At 35.8% G+C, this 16,238-nt stretch overlaps 1 protein-coding gene across 3 annotated transcripts in view; it reads left to right on the forward strand.

Moving 5' to 3' along the window:
* Window positions 1-16,238, forward strand: part of SLC4A7 (solute carrier family 4 member 7) — a 105,205-nt gene that overhangs the window by 39,992 nt on the left and 48,975 nt on the right. For all 3 annotated transcript variants that reach the window (XM_039242714.1, XM_039242713.1, XM_039242712.1), the window contains exons 2-6: window positions 1,194-1,275; window positions 5,279-5,425; window positions 12,561-12,699; window positions 13,268-13,428; window positions 14,856-15,044. In XM_039242714.1, coding sequence (XP_039098645.1) covers window positions 1,194-1,275; window positions 5,279-5,425; window positions 12,561-12,699; window positions 13,268-13,428; window positions 14,856-15,044 — 718 coding nt within the window. The remainder of the gene's footprint in view (window positions 1-1,193; window positions 1,276-5,278; window positions 5,426-12,560; window positions 12,700-13,267; window positions 13,429-14,855; window positions 15,045-16,238) is intronic.

The raw sequence follows: 16,238 nt of genomic DNA on the forward strand, positions 1-16,238 counted from the left end.
CCTCCTAGCACTGGTAAAGGTTGGCCAGGCCAAATGTGCCCTTGCACTGCTGCAGTTGACTCATGCTGGGCCTGGGTCCAGAGTGGGCTACAGCTCAAATTGAAGACTTTTTGATGGAAGGGAATTTGCTCATCTGTTTCTATCTGTGGCACAGAATCTTGAGCATAATGATGTGTTAGAGTGAAATAAGTCAGGCAGAGAAGGACAGATACCATATGTTTGCACGTGTAGGAGGAACTTAATGGAGGACTGTGGGGGAGAAGGGGGGAAAATAGTGGGGGAGAGGGAGGGAGGCAAACCATAAGAATCTTGAGTGCTGAGAACAAACAAGACTGATAGGGGTGGGGGAAGGGGGGGGTGATGGGCATAGAGGAGGACACTTGTGGGGATGAGCACTGGGTATTATATGGAAACCAACTAGACAATAAACTATTTAAAAATGTGTCTTTCAAAGTTAAGTAAGAAGCTGAGAAGGGAAGTTAAAGCTAAAATTTTATTCTTTTAAAAACAGTCTCTGCGATATTTCACAATATAGAATTTTATTTTTGTTGAGCTGAGGAAGGGAACAAATTTGAAGGTAGACTTAGACAAGTCCAAGTTAGGATCTCCTTAATGGTTAAATTGTGTCATGGCTTTTTCTTTGCAGAGTAATAAATAAAAAGGTCTTGTAACTTTGATCGGCTCTTGATTAATTTGCAATTGGAAATGGTGCTACATATTTAGTCTATAGACTCATTTTCGACCATTTTATGTGGAACCATAATACAATCCAATATAGCTGGATTAAGTGTTTACTTTTAATTAGAGGCCCCAAGAGCAAAGAGCAATAAAGAAGACATTCCATATTGGTATCCCCCTCATCCCCAGTTTTCTCGCATTTCTGATCTGGATGGTCTTTCTGTTGAAGCGAATATATGTACCAGTTACTTAGTACTTTGCCATAGAAAACCAATTAAAAATTATCACCTCAATTCTTACCAGGAAAGTTTTTGAATAGCCCTCTTTGGGAAAAAAAAAAAGCATATAAGCATAGTTTAAAAAGAATGCAGTTAGCTATAATAGGAATTCAGTTCTTTGAGAGGAAGGTAATCCGTTACCTATTTTTTTTAACTATTTCAAATAATGCCCCTGTTCATAGAAGGTCCTTGGGATATTGATGTCATGATGAGTAAATGAGAATAATTTCATTTTAGGGTCCTGATGAGGAAGCTGTTGTGGATCTTGGCAAGACCAGCTCAACGGTGAACACCAAGTTTGAAAAAGAAGAACTAGAAAGTAAGTTTGTTTGAAATAACCTATGCTTAGCACATAAATTACTAATGAAAGTTTGTTGCTTTTCTTTAAATTTCACCTGCTATTTGAGGAAACTTTGTTATTGTTGTGAGGTAGAGCCTACATTGGGGAGAATGTTTTAACACTTTACTAAATATAGCTTGAGGGGTAATACAGCAAACACCCAGGTAACCATAATCATATCTGTCCATAGAACATTCCTTGATTATCTCTGTTGAAAGTATTGGCATAATGTAGATTTCAGAGTATGATTTTCAGATTTCATTGGTGGTTACCATTACTTACCTTGGGAAATTAAAATACCACAGTTACAAAATCAGTTGATTCTTTTTTTCCCCCCGTTTCTAGCAGGCTAGGTGATACGTGTTTTTAGCAAACTAGAGCGCCAGGCTAATAAGCCCTGGTTATCATCAGTTGTCATCTAGATGTTGATATTCTAGGTCTGTTACATCAGCCTTTTGAAGTACTGTAGTAACCTCAGCACAGAATTATGGAGCAAATGAATTAATTGCTAGTCTGTCTTCCAGGAACAAGTCCTGGTGAACGGTTTCTTCTTTTTTTTCCTTCTGAAATAATTTTAAATTTACAGGAGAGTTGCAAAGATAGTACAGAGGGTTCCTGTATACCCTTCACCCAGCTTTTAAAAATTTTAACATTTTATGTGGCCATCGTAAGTTAATGAAAATGAAGACATTGATATTGGTATATTTCTATTAACTAGACTACAGATTTTATTCAGAGTTCACCAGTTTTTCTCCTGATGTGCATTTTCTGTTCCAGGATCCAGTTGAACAGCTCAGGATCGGATAGTACATGTAGTTAATTGTGCCATCTCCTTGGCCTCCTCTGTGACAGTTTTTCGGTCCTCCTTGTTTTTCATGACCTCGACGTATTTGAAGGGTAGTGGTTAGATACTTTGTAGAAAGTCTCTATGTTTGGGTTTGTCTAATGTCATCATATGAACAGACTGAGATGGGGAGCAAACCACAGAAGCAACATGCTTTTTTCAGTGTGTCATGTCGGGGGACAGGTGATATCAATGTGACTTGGTGATGTTAACCTCAAATACTTGGTTAGGGTGGTGTTTGTGGCAAATGTCTTGATAGACTTATTTTGGGGTCTTTTGGAAACTACATTTTTAAGTTATAGCTTCTTGTGAAAGCTGGTACCATATGGGGGCATTAATCTGCTGCTTTTAAAAAGGAGATGAAAAGAGGCAAGTAAGTGTTCTCCATATTTACTTTATGAGAAGAAAGAAAGCCCTATTTTTAAAAATTCACTTGGTTTTTTACTTTTTAAATTTTTTAGTGTTTATTAATTTTTGAGAGAGAGAGTGCGTGAGAGCAAGAGTGCAGGAACAGGGGAGGGGCAAAAAAAGAGACACAGATCTGAAGCAGTCTCTGAGCTGTCTGCATAGAGTCCAATGCAGGGCTCAAACCCATGAGCTGTGAGATTATGACCTGAGCTGCAGTTGGATGCTCAATCAGCTGAGCCACCCAGGTGCCCCTAAAATTGACTTTAAAAGTCTAGGCTTACTAAGGGCTTCTAGAAGGAACCTCAGTTATTTAGAAGCTTATGGTTAGATCCTGTGAATTCCAGGGACTAGGGCAGCAATAATTTTGTCAATTAAAATGTACAGTGAATCCATCATTTAGCATTTAATGTCACCCCTCAAATATGTGCAACCCGGAACGTGAAGAATGACTTAGTTACACGTTTTTTTGCTTCCCTTGGTTACCCCAGAGCCTTTAGGTGTACTGTATGTATCTAAATTTTAGTATCAAGTCTGAGGAAGAGATTAAGTTTATCTCAGAGTTTGACTGAATAGGTCTTTGACAGAACAAAGTTAAATGTTAGAGAAAAAGGAAAGAAAAAATTATAACAGAGGACACCAACGGTGATAATAAAAGCCCAATAAACAATAAGGCTTGATCTCCCAGTCTCTGGATTCTGGCATATTCCTGTTTACTTATTCTTTCTAAATTAGAAACTGCTATAATTTATTTTTATTTTGGTGTATTGGGGCTGTGTGCCAGAACCCATTAGTACTAATTGGAATACAACTTTGTAATTCCCAGGGCACAGTGATGAGAATTTGACTCTTTAGTTTCCATTCTTCTGTAGTGTTCAGAAGAAAATAGTTGCACTAAAATTAAACAGAAATCATGAGTTTTGTTCTAATTTTTTTTTACTTTTCTTATTGAAATACAGTTTGTTTTACATAAATTTAATATTTCAGTGTATAATTAGTGGTGCCTGGGTGGTTCAAGTAGTGAAGGTCCAACTCTTGATTTCAGCTCAGGTCATGATCTCACGGCTGTGAGATTGAGCCCTGTGTTGGGGTCTGGGCTGAGCATGGAGCCTTCTTGGGATTCTCTCTCTGCATCTGTCTCTGCCCTTACCCTGCTTGTGCTCACTTCCTCTCTCTTCTCTTCTCTCTCAAAATAAAGAAAAAAACATTAAAAAAAAATAAAGTGTGTAATTAATTCTTTAAAGTATCTTCACTGTGCTGGGCGGCCATCATCCCTCTGATTCCAGAACATTTTCATCATTGCTCCCCCTACCCCAGTGCTACAGAAATGATTTTGAATTTTGTGATTTTCTGGTAAAATTTTAAAAAATTGATAGTTGATTTCTACAATTTAAAAAAAAATCTAGGGCCTACCATGAATTAGTCAGAGTGTTGGGTACTGGAAGACGTTTAAGCAGCTAGTTTTAATCCATTGTATTTCTATTGGTCTAGTTCTCTTTTCCTTTAAATGTGATTATTTAGTTTTCTGATATTAATATATTGGCAACTGAAAACAAGAAATCAAGAGTGTCACCTTTTTCAAACTTAGCTGGGTATGTGTGTCTTGAGCAATTCAAATTTTTTGCTGCTCTGGTTATTTGTAAATGACTGCAGAATTGCTAGCAGTATTGATTTTGGGGTTATAAATAAATTTTAGCGAGTTGGCAAATTGGAAAATAAAGAATTCACAAATAATGAGGATTCGCTGTACTTTCAAATGTCATGTAAAGATGAAGATCTTGAGTTTCTTGAGGTATTTATTTTCTGACCATCTTAATGGAACTTGTTAGGAAAAGAGTGTCCTTAACTATTCATATTTTAGCATGTTACTTTTTAAATGCGCATAATGGCAAAAAGCAGCTCTGTGCCAGAAGGCTTTTGCATGATTGCAAGTTAGTTAAATTTGTATCCCACCACCCCTTTCACTTCATACAGCTTATATAGAAACTTTACTTAAACCATTTAAGAAATCAAGTTCATGCCTCAGTATTTGACATAGTGCTGCTAGCTGTCTAGTTCCCCAATTAAGTTTTACTTAGCGGGTGAAAGCATAGACTGCCTTTCATAACTGTTTTGTTGGTTACAGTACAAACTCAGAATAATGCATCATCAGCAGTAGCTTTTTATATCCCAGAAGCATATGATAACCATATTGCATTGCTTTCCCTTTCAGTGTAACAATTTATGCCTTTTAATTCAATTATTTGGACCATTTACATTTAGTGTAACTTTCAGGAATTTGGACCTTACTGATTAGGGATTTTTAAAACTTTGCAATTAACAAATATTTATAAATGTCCATTGTGAATATTGATTATATATTATCATTAAGATATATCTCTTAAGGATCTCTGTCAACTAGGGTTGACATTAAATGTAGATGGAATAAATTTATGTTTGCATAGTATGATTTCAGATAGGCCAAGCTCTTCTTTCTAGAAATATGTTTGTAGTTGTGCATACTAATGCTTACAAAAGTAACCTGTTTATCTAGTATGTTTCTCAGTCAGTGGTATTAACCCATGATGTAACCTTCTATTTAGTGCTCCGTAAGATAAAGGAACAGGAAATAACACTGTTTATTGCATGAACTTACATATAATTCTTTTTTATCAAAGTAAATTTTGGTATATTTTTATGTAATTACTTTTTTCCCTTTTCGAAAACTAGTAACGTTTCTCTACTTTTGGTTAGGTCATCGAGCTGTTTATATTGGTGTTCACGTCCCGTTTAGTAAAGAGAGTCGTCGGCGTCATAGGCACCGTGGACACAAACATCACCACCGGAGGAGAAAAGATAAAGAATCAGATAAAGAAGATGGACGGGAGTCTCCTTCTTATGGTAAGAGAAGACAGTAGTTCTCTGTAAACACATTAAAATTCTTTCCTGGAAAGCTTTGTTTAAAAAAAAAAAAAAAAGTGGAAGATTTTCTTTCTTAAATTTTATATTTGTGGTAATTTTGACATAATTTTATAAAGCTTGAAGAATACTAATTGAAGTAGTATTTTTTCTGTAAGAAAGATACTTACTTTATAGGCTAAGATCTACTTGGGAGAAGTGAAAAAAGGTAGGGACTTTGTTTTGTTCATCGTATTTATTCCAGCTTCAGGATCATAAAATTTGAGTCTTGACATGTATGCTTTAATTTGGTGTGGTTTTATTTCCTTTTTCTATTATCGATCTCATTGTTTATATATGCAGGGAACAAATATCTGGAATCTTCAGGCTCCTGGATGAGATTTTTTTTTTTTTATTTTTAAACACATTTCTTGGCTAGAAATTTTTATCCCCTAAGTTGAACTACTTGGTTATCTGTGCAGAAAAGAGTGCTCTGATTTGATAGTATTGTCTATGAAAGGACAAGATTTTTGTTTGAATGTAGAAAAATATAGAAGTGCCAATAGACAGGAAATCAGAAAAAAAAGGTATAGTGTAGAGGAAAGAGAATGTTATAATAAATATTGATAGTACTGATTTAAGTGGCCCTGAGAACTGTGAACGGTGAGAGCCAGAAGAAACAGTGCAGTCTGAGGAGGACCTTTAAGGCATTGCAGATAGTGGACATAGAAGGCATCAATATTTTTTTAGGAAGTAGTGGCCCTACACAGCCATCTCTACATGGGTCCTAGAGTGTGTATTAAGAAAGTTAGGTGAGCAGTACCCTGTCAGCACTTGTGTGCAATGCTAAAGCAACATTTTTGTGAAGAAGAGGGAATTCCTATGTGTAATTCCTCTACAGCGTAAATATGATGCTTTGCCAATTCTGTGCTAAGCATTCCACCAAACTCTCGACATAATGCTCTTTGATTTAAATCTGTCTGCACTTTTAATCTCATTTAATTTATTTTTAGTTTTTATTTTAATTCCAGTTAGTACAGTGTTACTCTAGTTCCAGGTGTGTGGTATAGTGATTCAGCAATTCCATACATTACCCAGTGTTCATCATGATCAGTACATTCCTTAATCCCCGTCACCTATTTCACTCATCCCTCTAATCCCTTCCCCTCTGGTGACCATCAGTTTGTTCTCTGTAATTAAGAGTCAGTTTCTTGGTTTATCTCTCTCTCTTTTTTTTTCCTTTGCTCTTTTGTTATATTTCTTAATATCCACCTATGAGTGAAATCATTATGGTATGTGTCTTTCTCTGACTTACTTCACTTAGCATTATACTCAGGCACTATGCATGTCATTGCAAATGGCAAGATTTTATTCTTTTTTATGGCCCAATAATGTTCCATTGTCTGTGTGTATATATATACTATATATATACTACATCTTTTTTATTCCTCTCTGCACTTTTTAAAAGACAGATACTGTTTTCATTGTAGGTGGAGACATTTCAGCTTAGAGAGACTAAATGTGATGGGAATCTCTTAAAAAGCTGTACTAAAAGATCATACATGGCCTAGTACACGATGGCCTAGTATAATATTAAGTGGTCACAGAGTTAACAAAAGTCCTATAGGTAGCAAAGGAAAAACTGATACTAATTTCAGAAAGGATCACTAGTGAACTTTGATGCTACTAAGTAATTTAGAAGTATTTTTCTGTTCTATAGGATGCATCCATCGAGTTTAGTATATCTTATGCTATTCTGAGTAGATCAATATGCTTCTCTAATTCATGTGAATAAAAACGTACACAATATTTTTATAGGATTCTGCCTACTAATTTATAAGTATAATTTGGTAGGTGGTTTGATGTTTCAAGCTAAGTTACGACATTTGAAGTCTAAATTTAGTGGTTTGAAGAATTTGGTGGAGGAAATGTTTGTGACTTAATGAAACTTTCTTATCCTTAGAAAAGTTTTATGCCACTGGAGTAGGTTTATTTTGGTTTTAACTGCTAATATGTATCTAAGAAATTGCTTTGGATGATATCTCTTCTTTCTTGCCCCCAGTCTTCTAAATGTAGATTACATAGAACTTTGCTTCTGGACATGATGGAATAGTATGAATTCGATTTCCCCTCTCATTTTAAATATTAGAAAAATAGGCAAAATATATTAAACAGTAATTTTTAGGCATTGGACAACAGACAGTTTCTAGGCCACAGCACAGGAAGGGGAATTTGGAACAGAACCTTCCTTGCAGGCTCTCAAAATTAAGACAGAGATTGGAATTTGGGAAGGCCAAAGAAGCTAGTCAGGTGTGGAATGCCAGAGAGTAGAGCGCTACACACAGAGAGGGTTCCAAAGGTCGAAGAAGGGTCCTTTTGAATTTTGGTTGAGTACTAGTCTAGGCCAAAGGAGGCCTGAGAAATAGCCATCGGAAAGCAGTAGACTAAATTGTTCTTGGATTTCACCTAAGACTGGGAATAGGGTGTGTTCCCATCAGTCAGAGTGGAAAGACCTTGACCCGCAGGGCATTGTGTAGAGTTCTCAGAAGGTTACTGCCATAATAGTGGGTCTTAATTAGTTTTGCACTAAAAGCTGCAGTAGATCTGCTCCAAAATTTTTTAAAGCAGGTCTTGAAAGAATTAAATTAAATTAAAGGTCTTTGCTAGGGTAAAATATAACACTACTAAAAGAAATACTATAAAATCTAGCACTTAAACATGTAAAATTCACAATATCTGAAATCTCCAAATTACTTGAAATATGAAAAGTAGGAAGATATGAGCCATAACCAAGAGAAATAAATCAATAGAAACAGATCTAGAAATGAGAGAATGGATGGAATTAAAAAACAGTATATTAAAGCAACTATATTTGTTTTGAATGTTTAAGAAGATAGAGGAAAATGTAACTGTGATGAATAGGGAGTTTGAAAATGTAAGAAGGCCCAAATAGAACTTCTAGAGATGAAAAATATGGTATCTTAAATGAAAAATACCCTAGGTAAGAGTAACAGAAGATTTGACTCAATAGAAAAAAAGGATCAGTGATTTTGAAGACAATACTGATAGAAACTACCCGAAGTTAAACAGAAAAGCCTGAAGTAAATAAATAGAGTATCAGTAATTTGTAGAACAATATCAGTTAGTCTAACATATGTATAATTGGAGTGCCAGAAAGGAGGGTGGCAGAAAAAAAAATTTGAAGAAATAAGAGTTGAAAATTTTCTAAGTTTAATGAAAACTCTGAACACACAGGTTCAAGGAGCTCAACAAAGCTCAAGAAGAAATATGAAGAGAACCACACAAAGGCACATAAAAATTAAATTGCTGGAACTGGGGTGTATCAATCCTAAATGAATATGCATGTAGTAAAAGCTTCAAAATACATGAAGCAAACTGATAAAATTGAAGAGAGATCAATTTATAGTTGTTGGATACATTTATAAGGTTTTAGATTTTAACTCTTTTCTCAGTAGTGACTACAACAAGTTAAGAAAATCAATAAGTATATAGAAGATCCAAATAATACTCTCAATGGATTGATATTCATATTCATTGAGGCCTCCATGCAACAAAAGCAGAATAAACATTTTTAACAAGTACAAATGAAATGTTTCCCAAGGTAGATTATATTCTAGTCCATAAACAAGTCTTAATACATTTAAAAGATTGAAAGTGTATTCTCCGACCACAGTGGAGTTAAATTACAAAAAAATTAAGAAAAATCCCCAGATATTTGGAAATTAAACAAGATGCTTTTCAAAAACCCGTGGGTTAAAAGCAGTCACAACAGAAATTAGAAAATATTCTGAACTCATAAAAATAAAAACACAGTACTGGCAAGAATTGAAATAAAATCTTGCAAAGTGAGGACATACTTCTGGTGTGCAGTTTCATTTAGCATGGTACTTTGCAAAGTTAGGACTGCCCATATATATTGAGAATTGTTAGATGCAACCAAAGCAGTGCATAGAGGAATATTTATAGCCCTTAATGCTTATATTTGAAAAGAAAGATCTGAAATCAGTGACTTACGTTTCTAACTTAAGAAACTAAGAGAAAACATAGAACATATTAAACTAAAGTAAGGAAAACAAAAGAAAAATTAAACTAAAGCAGAAATGAATAAAATAAAAATCAGAAAAATAATAGCAGAAATCAATTAACCTGAAATCTGATTCTTTGAAAAAAAAAACAGTAAAATTGATAAACTTGTAGCTAGAGTGATTAGGAGGGAAAAAAACAGAAATAAATTACCAGTAACTGAATATTTTTGTACATATACTACAGATATCAAAAGACTAATGAAGGAATATTATGAATGATTTTATGCCAACAAAATTGATAATTTAGATGAAATGAGGAGATTCCTTAAGAATAATAGCTACTAAAAATTGATAACCTAAATTACCCTATGTGTATGAAGAAATTTGTAGTTTAAAACAGTTCAACAGTGAAAATGTACTCCCAAAGCATTCATGGATGAATCCAATCAAGCATGTAAGGAAGAAATTATACAGACTGCCAGAAAATTGAAGATGAAGGGACAGTTCCTAACTCATTTTTATGAATCCAGCATTACCTTGATACAAACACTAGATACAGATGTTACAAGAAAATAAAACTACACACTAAATATTTCCCATGAATGTAGTTTCAGAAATTCTAACAAACTAAAAAGATACTTTATACAGCAGTATAAGAGGATACTGTAATATGACTGTGTTTGGGGGCTGAGGGGAAGTAAGTTCTCTCAAGATATGTACCTATTTCTAATATCTGGAACCTGTGAATGTTGATCTTAGAGCAAATTTTGAGTTTACAGATTATGATTAAGTTAAAGATTTTGAGGTGGGAAGATTATAGTGGATGATATAGGTGGGCCAGTTGTAATCACAGGGGTCCTTATGTAAGAGGCAGTCCAAAGATCAACGAAGCAGTAGATGTGACAGCAGAAGCAAGGGGTTGTAGTAAGGGGCGGGGTTCAGACCCAAAGAATGTAGGCAGCTTCTAGAAGCTAGAAAAGGTAAGGAAATGGATTTTCCCCGAGAGCCTGCACAAGGACCGACCCCATGATGTTAGCACTGTAAGACTCATTTTTGATGTCTGGTCCCCAGAACTACATAAGAGAATAAATTTGTGTTTACACCACCAAGCTTGCAGTAATCCGTTACAGCAGCAATAGGAAATTAATGTGATAACCATGTGGAAAAGCATGGTTGGTGTAAAATTTAAGTATCAATATAAGTATCTATATTTATGCTATAAAGGAGAAAAGCCATGTATTTATCTCAATCGGTACAGAAAAAGCCTTTTGACAAAATTCCACCCTCATTCATGATAAAACTCTCGGCAAACAAGGAATAAGAGAAAACTTCCTCAACCAGATACAGAGCATCTATTAAAAAAAAGCTTCGATAGCGTCACGCTTAGTGCTGAAGAGATGGAACGCTTTCAGTGCTGAAGAGATGGAACGCTTTCTCCTTCTGATTTGGAGAAAGGCCAGGTTGTTCTCTGCCGCTTCTATAGAACATAGTACCAGACGGCCTAGTCTGTGTATAAGGCAAGAAAGAAATTTAAAGGCCTATGGCTTGCAAAGGAAGAAGTAAAACTATCTTTATTCACACATACAGGATCATGTATCTAGTAAATCCTAAGCAAATCTATGAAACTGCAGAACTAAGTGGGTTTAGCAAGGTTGCAGTATACGCAGTTACATTTCTATGTATTTCTCTAGTAGCAGCAAACAATCAGAAATTGAAATTAAAAATATACCACTTATAGTGGCACCAAAAGTACTGCTTGAAGATAAATCTGATGAAGGAGTTGTAAAACCTAGATGTTGAAAGTTTCAAAACATCAGTAAGTTCAGTCACCGTATGTTTCAATGTGTCCTGCATATTCCTGTTTGATTTTCTTTTCTTTTTTTAAAGTTTATTTTATTTATTTTGAGAGACAGTGTGTGAGCAGGGAAGGACAGAGAGAGAGAGAGGGAGAGAGAATCCCATGCAGGCCCTGGCTCCAGCACAGAACGTGACATGGGGCTCGGACCCATGAACCTGAGCTGAAGCCAGGAACCTAACTGGCTGAGCTACCCAGGCACCCCCTGTTCGATTTTCTTACTCTGTTCTCTACATCTCTGAACCTTTTGTGTTTCCCATCTTTTTATTTGTCATTGATGCATTCTGTCCAGTTTCTTCAGATCTGTCTTTTCCTACGTGAATTCCTTCCACTCTTTAACCTGTTCGTTGCACGTGAAGTGCCTGGAGGGGGTGTTTACTTTGGTGTAAGTTTTGAGTGTGATTCCATATCTCATGTTCAGCAGGTTTTGATTTTGTTTGCCATGGATGCTTTTGGTTGTTTGGTGGCCGCAGGGCTTTTAACTGTCCTGAACTAGGATTTATACTACTTTCTCTAGAGAGCCTGTACTGTGTAGGTAGTTGAAGTTCAGATGCCACAAGTACGGTATCTGTTTCTTAACAGTGAGTGTCCTGCCTCCCTAACCTCAGCTGATAGAGTTTTACTTCTCTGTGATAGTAGGAGAGGCCAGTTCCTGTAGCCCCTAGGTTTGCTTTCTCTCATCATGTTTTGGACCTTGGGATTTTCCTTTTTCACTCTCGAACTTAGCTACCTATTACATATTTTAAAAACTTCTTTTCGTCTAACACGTTCCTATATTTTGAGTGAGAAGAGAGTTCTCTCTTTGAGCATAGTGTTCCATGGTTTTGGATGTTGCTCATTTTTATTTGTTTTTACATCAGTTAAAAGATTAGTTTCACTTGTTTATTTTTTTTTAAAGATTTTATTTTTAGGTAACCTCTACACACAGCATGGGGCCCGAACTTACAACCCGGAGATTCAAGGGTCAAATGCTCTACCAGCTGGGCCAGCCAGGCCTCCCTCACGTGTTTATTTTTAACATAGAACTTTGCTTTTTTTGTCTGTGGCGGTGACCTCTCCGTGATATTCTGTGTGTCTGGACTGTTGGTTCTTGTGTCCTTCCAGATTTATAGTGTTTTAATAAAAGAGTTTCGATGGATATATTTTGATTTATGACAAAAGCATCTCACTCTCAAACTGAGTTTATCTTTGAATGACTTGTGGCAGTTTCTGAGTATATTTAAATTCTTTTGTTAAGACACACCATCCCAAAGAGTTCAGTTCATCCTCGGTACTGAGGACGACGATGAGGAACACATTCCGCACGATCTCTTCACGGAGATGGACGAGCTCTGTTACAGAGATGGAGAAGAGTACGAGTGGAAAGAAACCGCCAGGTAATAATTCCGAGTCTCTGTATTTCGTTGACTTTCCTTGATTCCTTCTTGTAATGTTAATATAATGAATTTATGAGCGATCTGGTGCTTTAAAATAATGGGCAGAGTATTTCCTCCTGTCTGGAAGTTTCATCTTTAGTGTCTCTCTTAATTCTCAAAATTCATTTTCTTCAGGAATCCCATAACAATTTAATATAGCACAGAAGGGATTATATTAATTGTGCTTCAGTGTCTTTAGTTAGAGAAATACATTTGAAAAATCATGGTCCTGCTGCATATTTTCAGGTTAAATGAGGATTAGAAGTGGAATCTCTGAAATTCCACACCGTGTCGCCGTGGTGTTAGTTAGAATAGAGGAGGAGCTGTCAGTGAGGATAGATACTGTGGACCATTAGTGTGATTTGTAAAGATGTGCCTGTAGACAAATTTTGTGTTGGTGGTAGTGATCTTTGTTTCTCTTTAAAAGCACAGGTTTATGTTTTTTATATTAAAATAAGCAAATAATAAGGATTTCATTATTTATGATCCTCATTATTTATAAAATATTTTTTATGCATTACACTGTCAGGTGGCTGAAATTTGAAGAGGATGTTGAAGATGGCGGCGACCGATGGAGTAAACCTTATGTGGCAACTCTCTCTCTGCATAGTCTTTTTGAATTAAGAAGTTGCATCTTAAATGGAACAGTCATGCTGGATATGAGAGCAAGCACTCTAGATGAAATTGCAGGTGATAGCAGTTTGGCCTTTTTAATACTTAATTTGTACCGCAGTGAGGGGTATTTAAGTAAGGGACGTGTGCTGGAATTTTAGACCATTGGTTTAACGGCTCGGTGTTGAGTTTCCATGTGCAGGACCACGTGAGGAGTATACACACAAATAACACTTTTTATCTTTAATAGACTATAGAAGATTAAGTGAGACAGTCCCGGCTACAGTCCCAACAAGAAAGTGACTAGTGCTATAAGCAAGGCATGTGGTCTGCTTTGGGAAATGTAGAGAAAGAGCTTTTTGTTTCTTCAATTTTTGGACCAAGGGATCTGGGGAAGACCCACAAGCACATTAAATGTATTATTTATAGACTTCGAATATATGGGAACAAGGAGCGGGTGGTACAAGAAAAAAGAAGGTGTTGTAAAGAGGAGGAAGAAAGCGAAGAAAGCTCTAGAAAAGTAGAGAGAGGTATGAATTTCATACGAAAGTCAGTTCCCTGTGAATATACAGATTTCTTGACTAGGAGACAGTTTACTTTGGCTTTGCAGTGATCATGTGACACAATGTAATATTTTCATTATTTACAACGTAATGTTTTATAATCCAGGGTCCACTTGTATGGTAGTCTGTGGTCCCTGTGTTAATGTTACAGTTTACCTGCTAGGTTGATTCCAGTTTTCTGTTAGAGGAATGTTACAGGTTTGAAAACTTTACTCTTTTATTTCAAATTAGTGGCAGTGTTTTAAATATATATGTGTTAAAAGTAGTTATAAATATGGGTTAAAAATCATCCAGTCACTACAATAATATATCATATGGCATTACATCAATTCCCCACACCCCCTTCACAACCTGATGTACTCATCATCTTCCTAGAATTTATTACTTCATGATATTTTCTTTTCATTTGCTCATTGGTTTTTCTACCTCTGGAAGAGTAAGAGCGAAAACTTGATATACTTAGTTAAATGCTCTATTCCCAACACATCATAGGTAAATAGTTAATTACTGGATGAAGGAATCCATATTATATCTATTTACAGTTTTGATGAAATATATGAAGTGAAGGAATAAAATATCTTCACATTTTAGGAAGCCAGTATTCTCGAATATTCACTATAATAGAATTTGTTGCGTCCATGTCAAGAAAGCACTTTGAACTACAGGGAAGCTAATAGTGTATAACAGTGGCCTCTTTATAAATAGGACTTATTCAAATAAGGATCTCCTTGTAACTTGTTTAGTTTTTAGGTAATGTTTATATTTATCTTATGCATGCATTATTCAATATCAGAAGAGAATAATACTTCCTAGAACTATTTAAAGAGCTTATTTTTTAGTAAGGCTCCACTAAGAGTTTATTGCTTACTCTATGTATTAGTCATCCAAGTGTTAGTTTCTTTAATAAAAATGGCTGCTATTTATTTATTTTTCTTTCAATAGATATGGTATTGGACAACATGATAGCCTCTGGCCAACTGGATGAGTCCATAAGAGAAAATGTCAGAGAAGCTCTTTTGAAGAGACATCATCATCAGAATGAGAAAAGATTCACCAGTCGGATTCCCCTTGTGCGATCTTTTGCAGATATAGGCAAGAAACATTCTGACCCTCACTTGCTTGAAAGGAATGGTGAGATAAGTTGTGGCACCCAATTTTTGCTAACCCTTCTGCTCTAACAGCATTTCAGTCTAGTACAGTTAGCATTTGGGAGAAGAAAGATATTTCTTGCAGATAATTCTTATAGGGCATTTTATTATCCCTTTTATTCTTTTTAAAAAACAATATTATCTTTGTATTTAAAAAATATCATTTCTAAAATATCATTTTATAAAACATGACCATTAATCTGTAGAAATCATTTAGATGAAAAAAATTGAGGATTCACTCTAATTAAATGGCACTTTTAAGTATTGGTGGCATATAGAACACTGTCACTTGAGCTAGTCCTGAATAACTTCTTGCTATTTTATTTGCTTTTTTGTTTTTGTCAAGAATTCTTGTATAATAGATGAAGGAGGCATAAATTATGATCTGTAAGTTTAATCTTTTTGAAATTCTATGTCTTGGGTTTGAACTTTTATTATCTATGTTAGAGTTTTTCATAGTGATTTTTCTATTTGTTTCCTGACTTTATTTGCTGCACATAAGCAAGTGTTTTTGCATTGGTTTGATGATTTCACTGCCCTTTATTTATACAGTTTGTGAAAGGTTTTTATGGATGTTTTGTTCTTATGCTAGGGATGACCTCCCTGACATCCTCCAAACCTCTGAGAGTGACACAGACCCACGTATTCGAGCCCTCCTCTCTCACTCATGGCCTAGTAGTGGGTCATGTGGGGATACAGCAGTATTTTTGTAGCCAGGTACCTCTGTCACTGTTTTAAGGCTGGAGCACCTGGATGCTTTGCCTTTCCTCTGGAAGAATACATCACTGGGGTTCTCCTTTGGCTCTCAGAAGAGAGCTCTGAAGACAGTGACTCCGCAAAACCTACCTACAAAGGGTTGGAGTTGCTTAGGAGGGTCATTCTTGCTTCTAGCTGCTGCCGTTATTCAAGGCTCAAAAGGATTAGAAGAGGAACGGAAGATGGGCCACAGTGTCTTTCTGCTCCTCCTTTCTGTCCCTGCAATAATAGTATGGCTTTTAAGTGTTCGATAGACAAACAGCCATTGGTGATGGGGTTGAATATATCTAAAGTTTGACAGTAATGATCTTTCGCAGCTCAGTGTAACATGCCGAAGTCCATCTTCTGAGCATTGACCATTAGAACTCTTTTTAATCTGTTTAAAATTATGCCTTTGTATACGTGAGTAACCCTGAGAATA

The sequence above is a fragment of the Hyaena hyaena genome, unplaced genomic scaffold (assembly GCF_003009895.1).
Source record: "Hyaena hyaena isolate Hyena2069 unplaced genomic scaffold, ASM300989v1 scaffold_216, whole genome shotgun sequence".
Classification (NCBI taxonomy): Eukaryota; Metazoa; Chordata; class Mammalia; order Carnivora; family Hyaenidae; genus Hyaena; species Hyaena hyaena.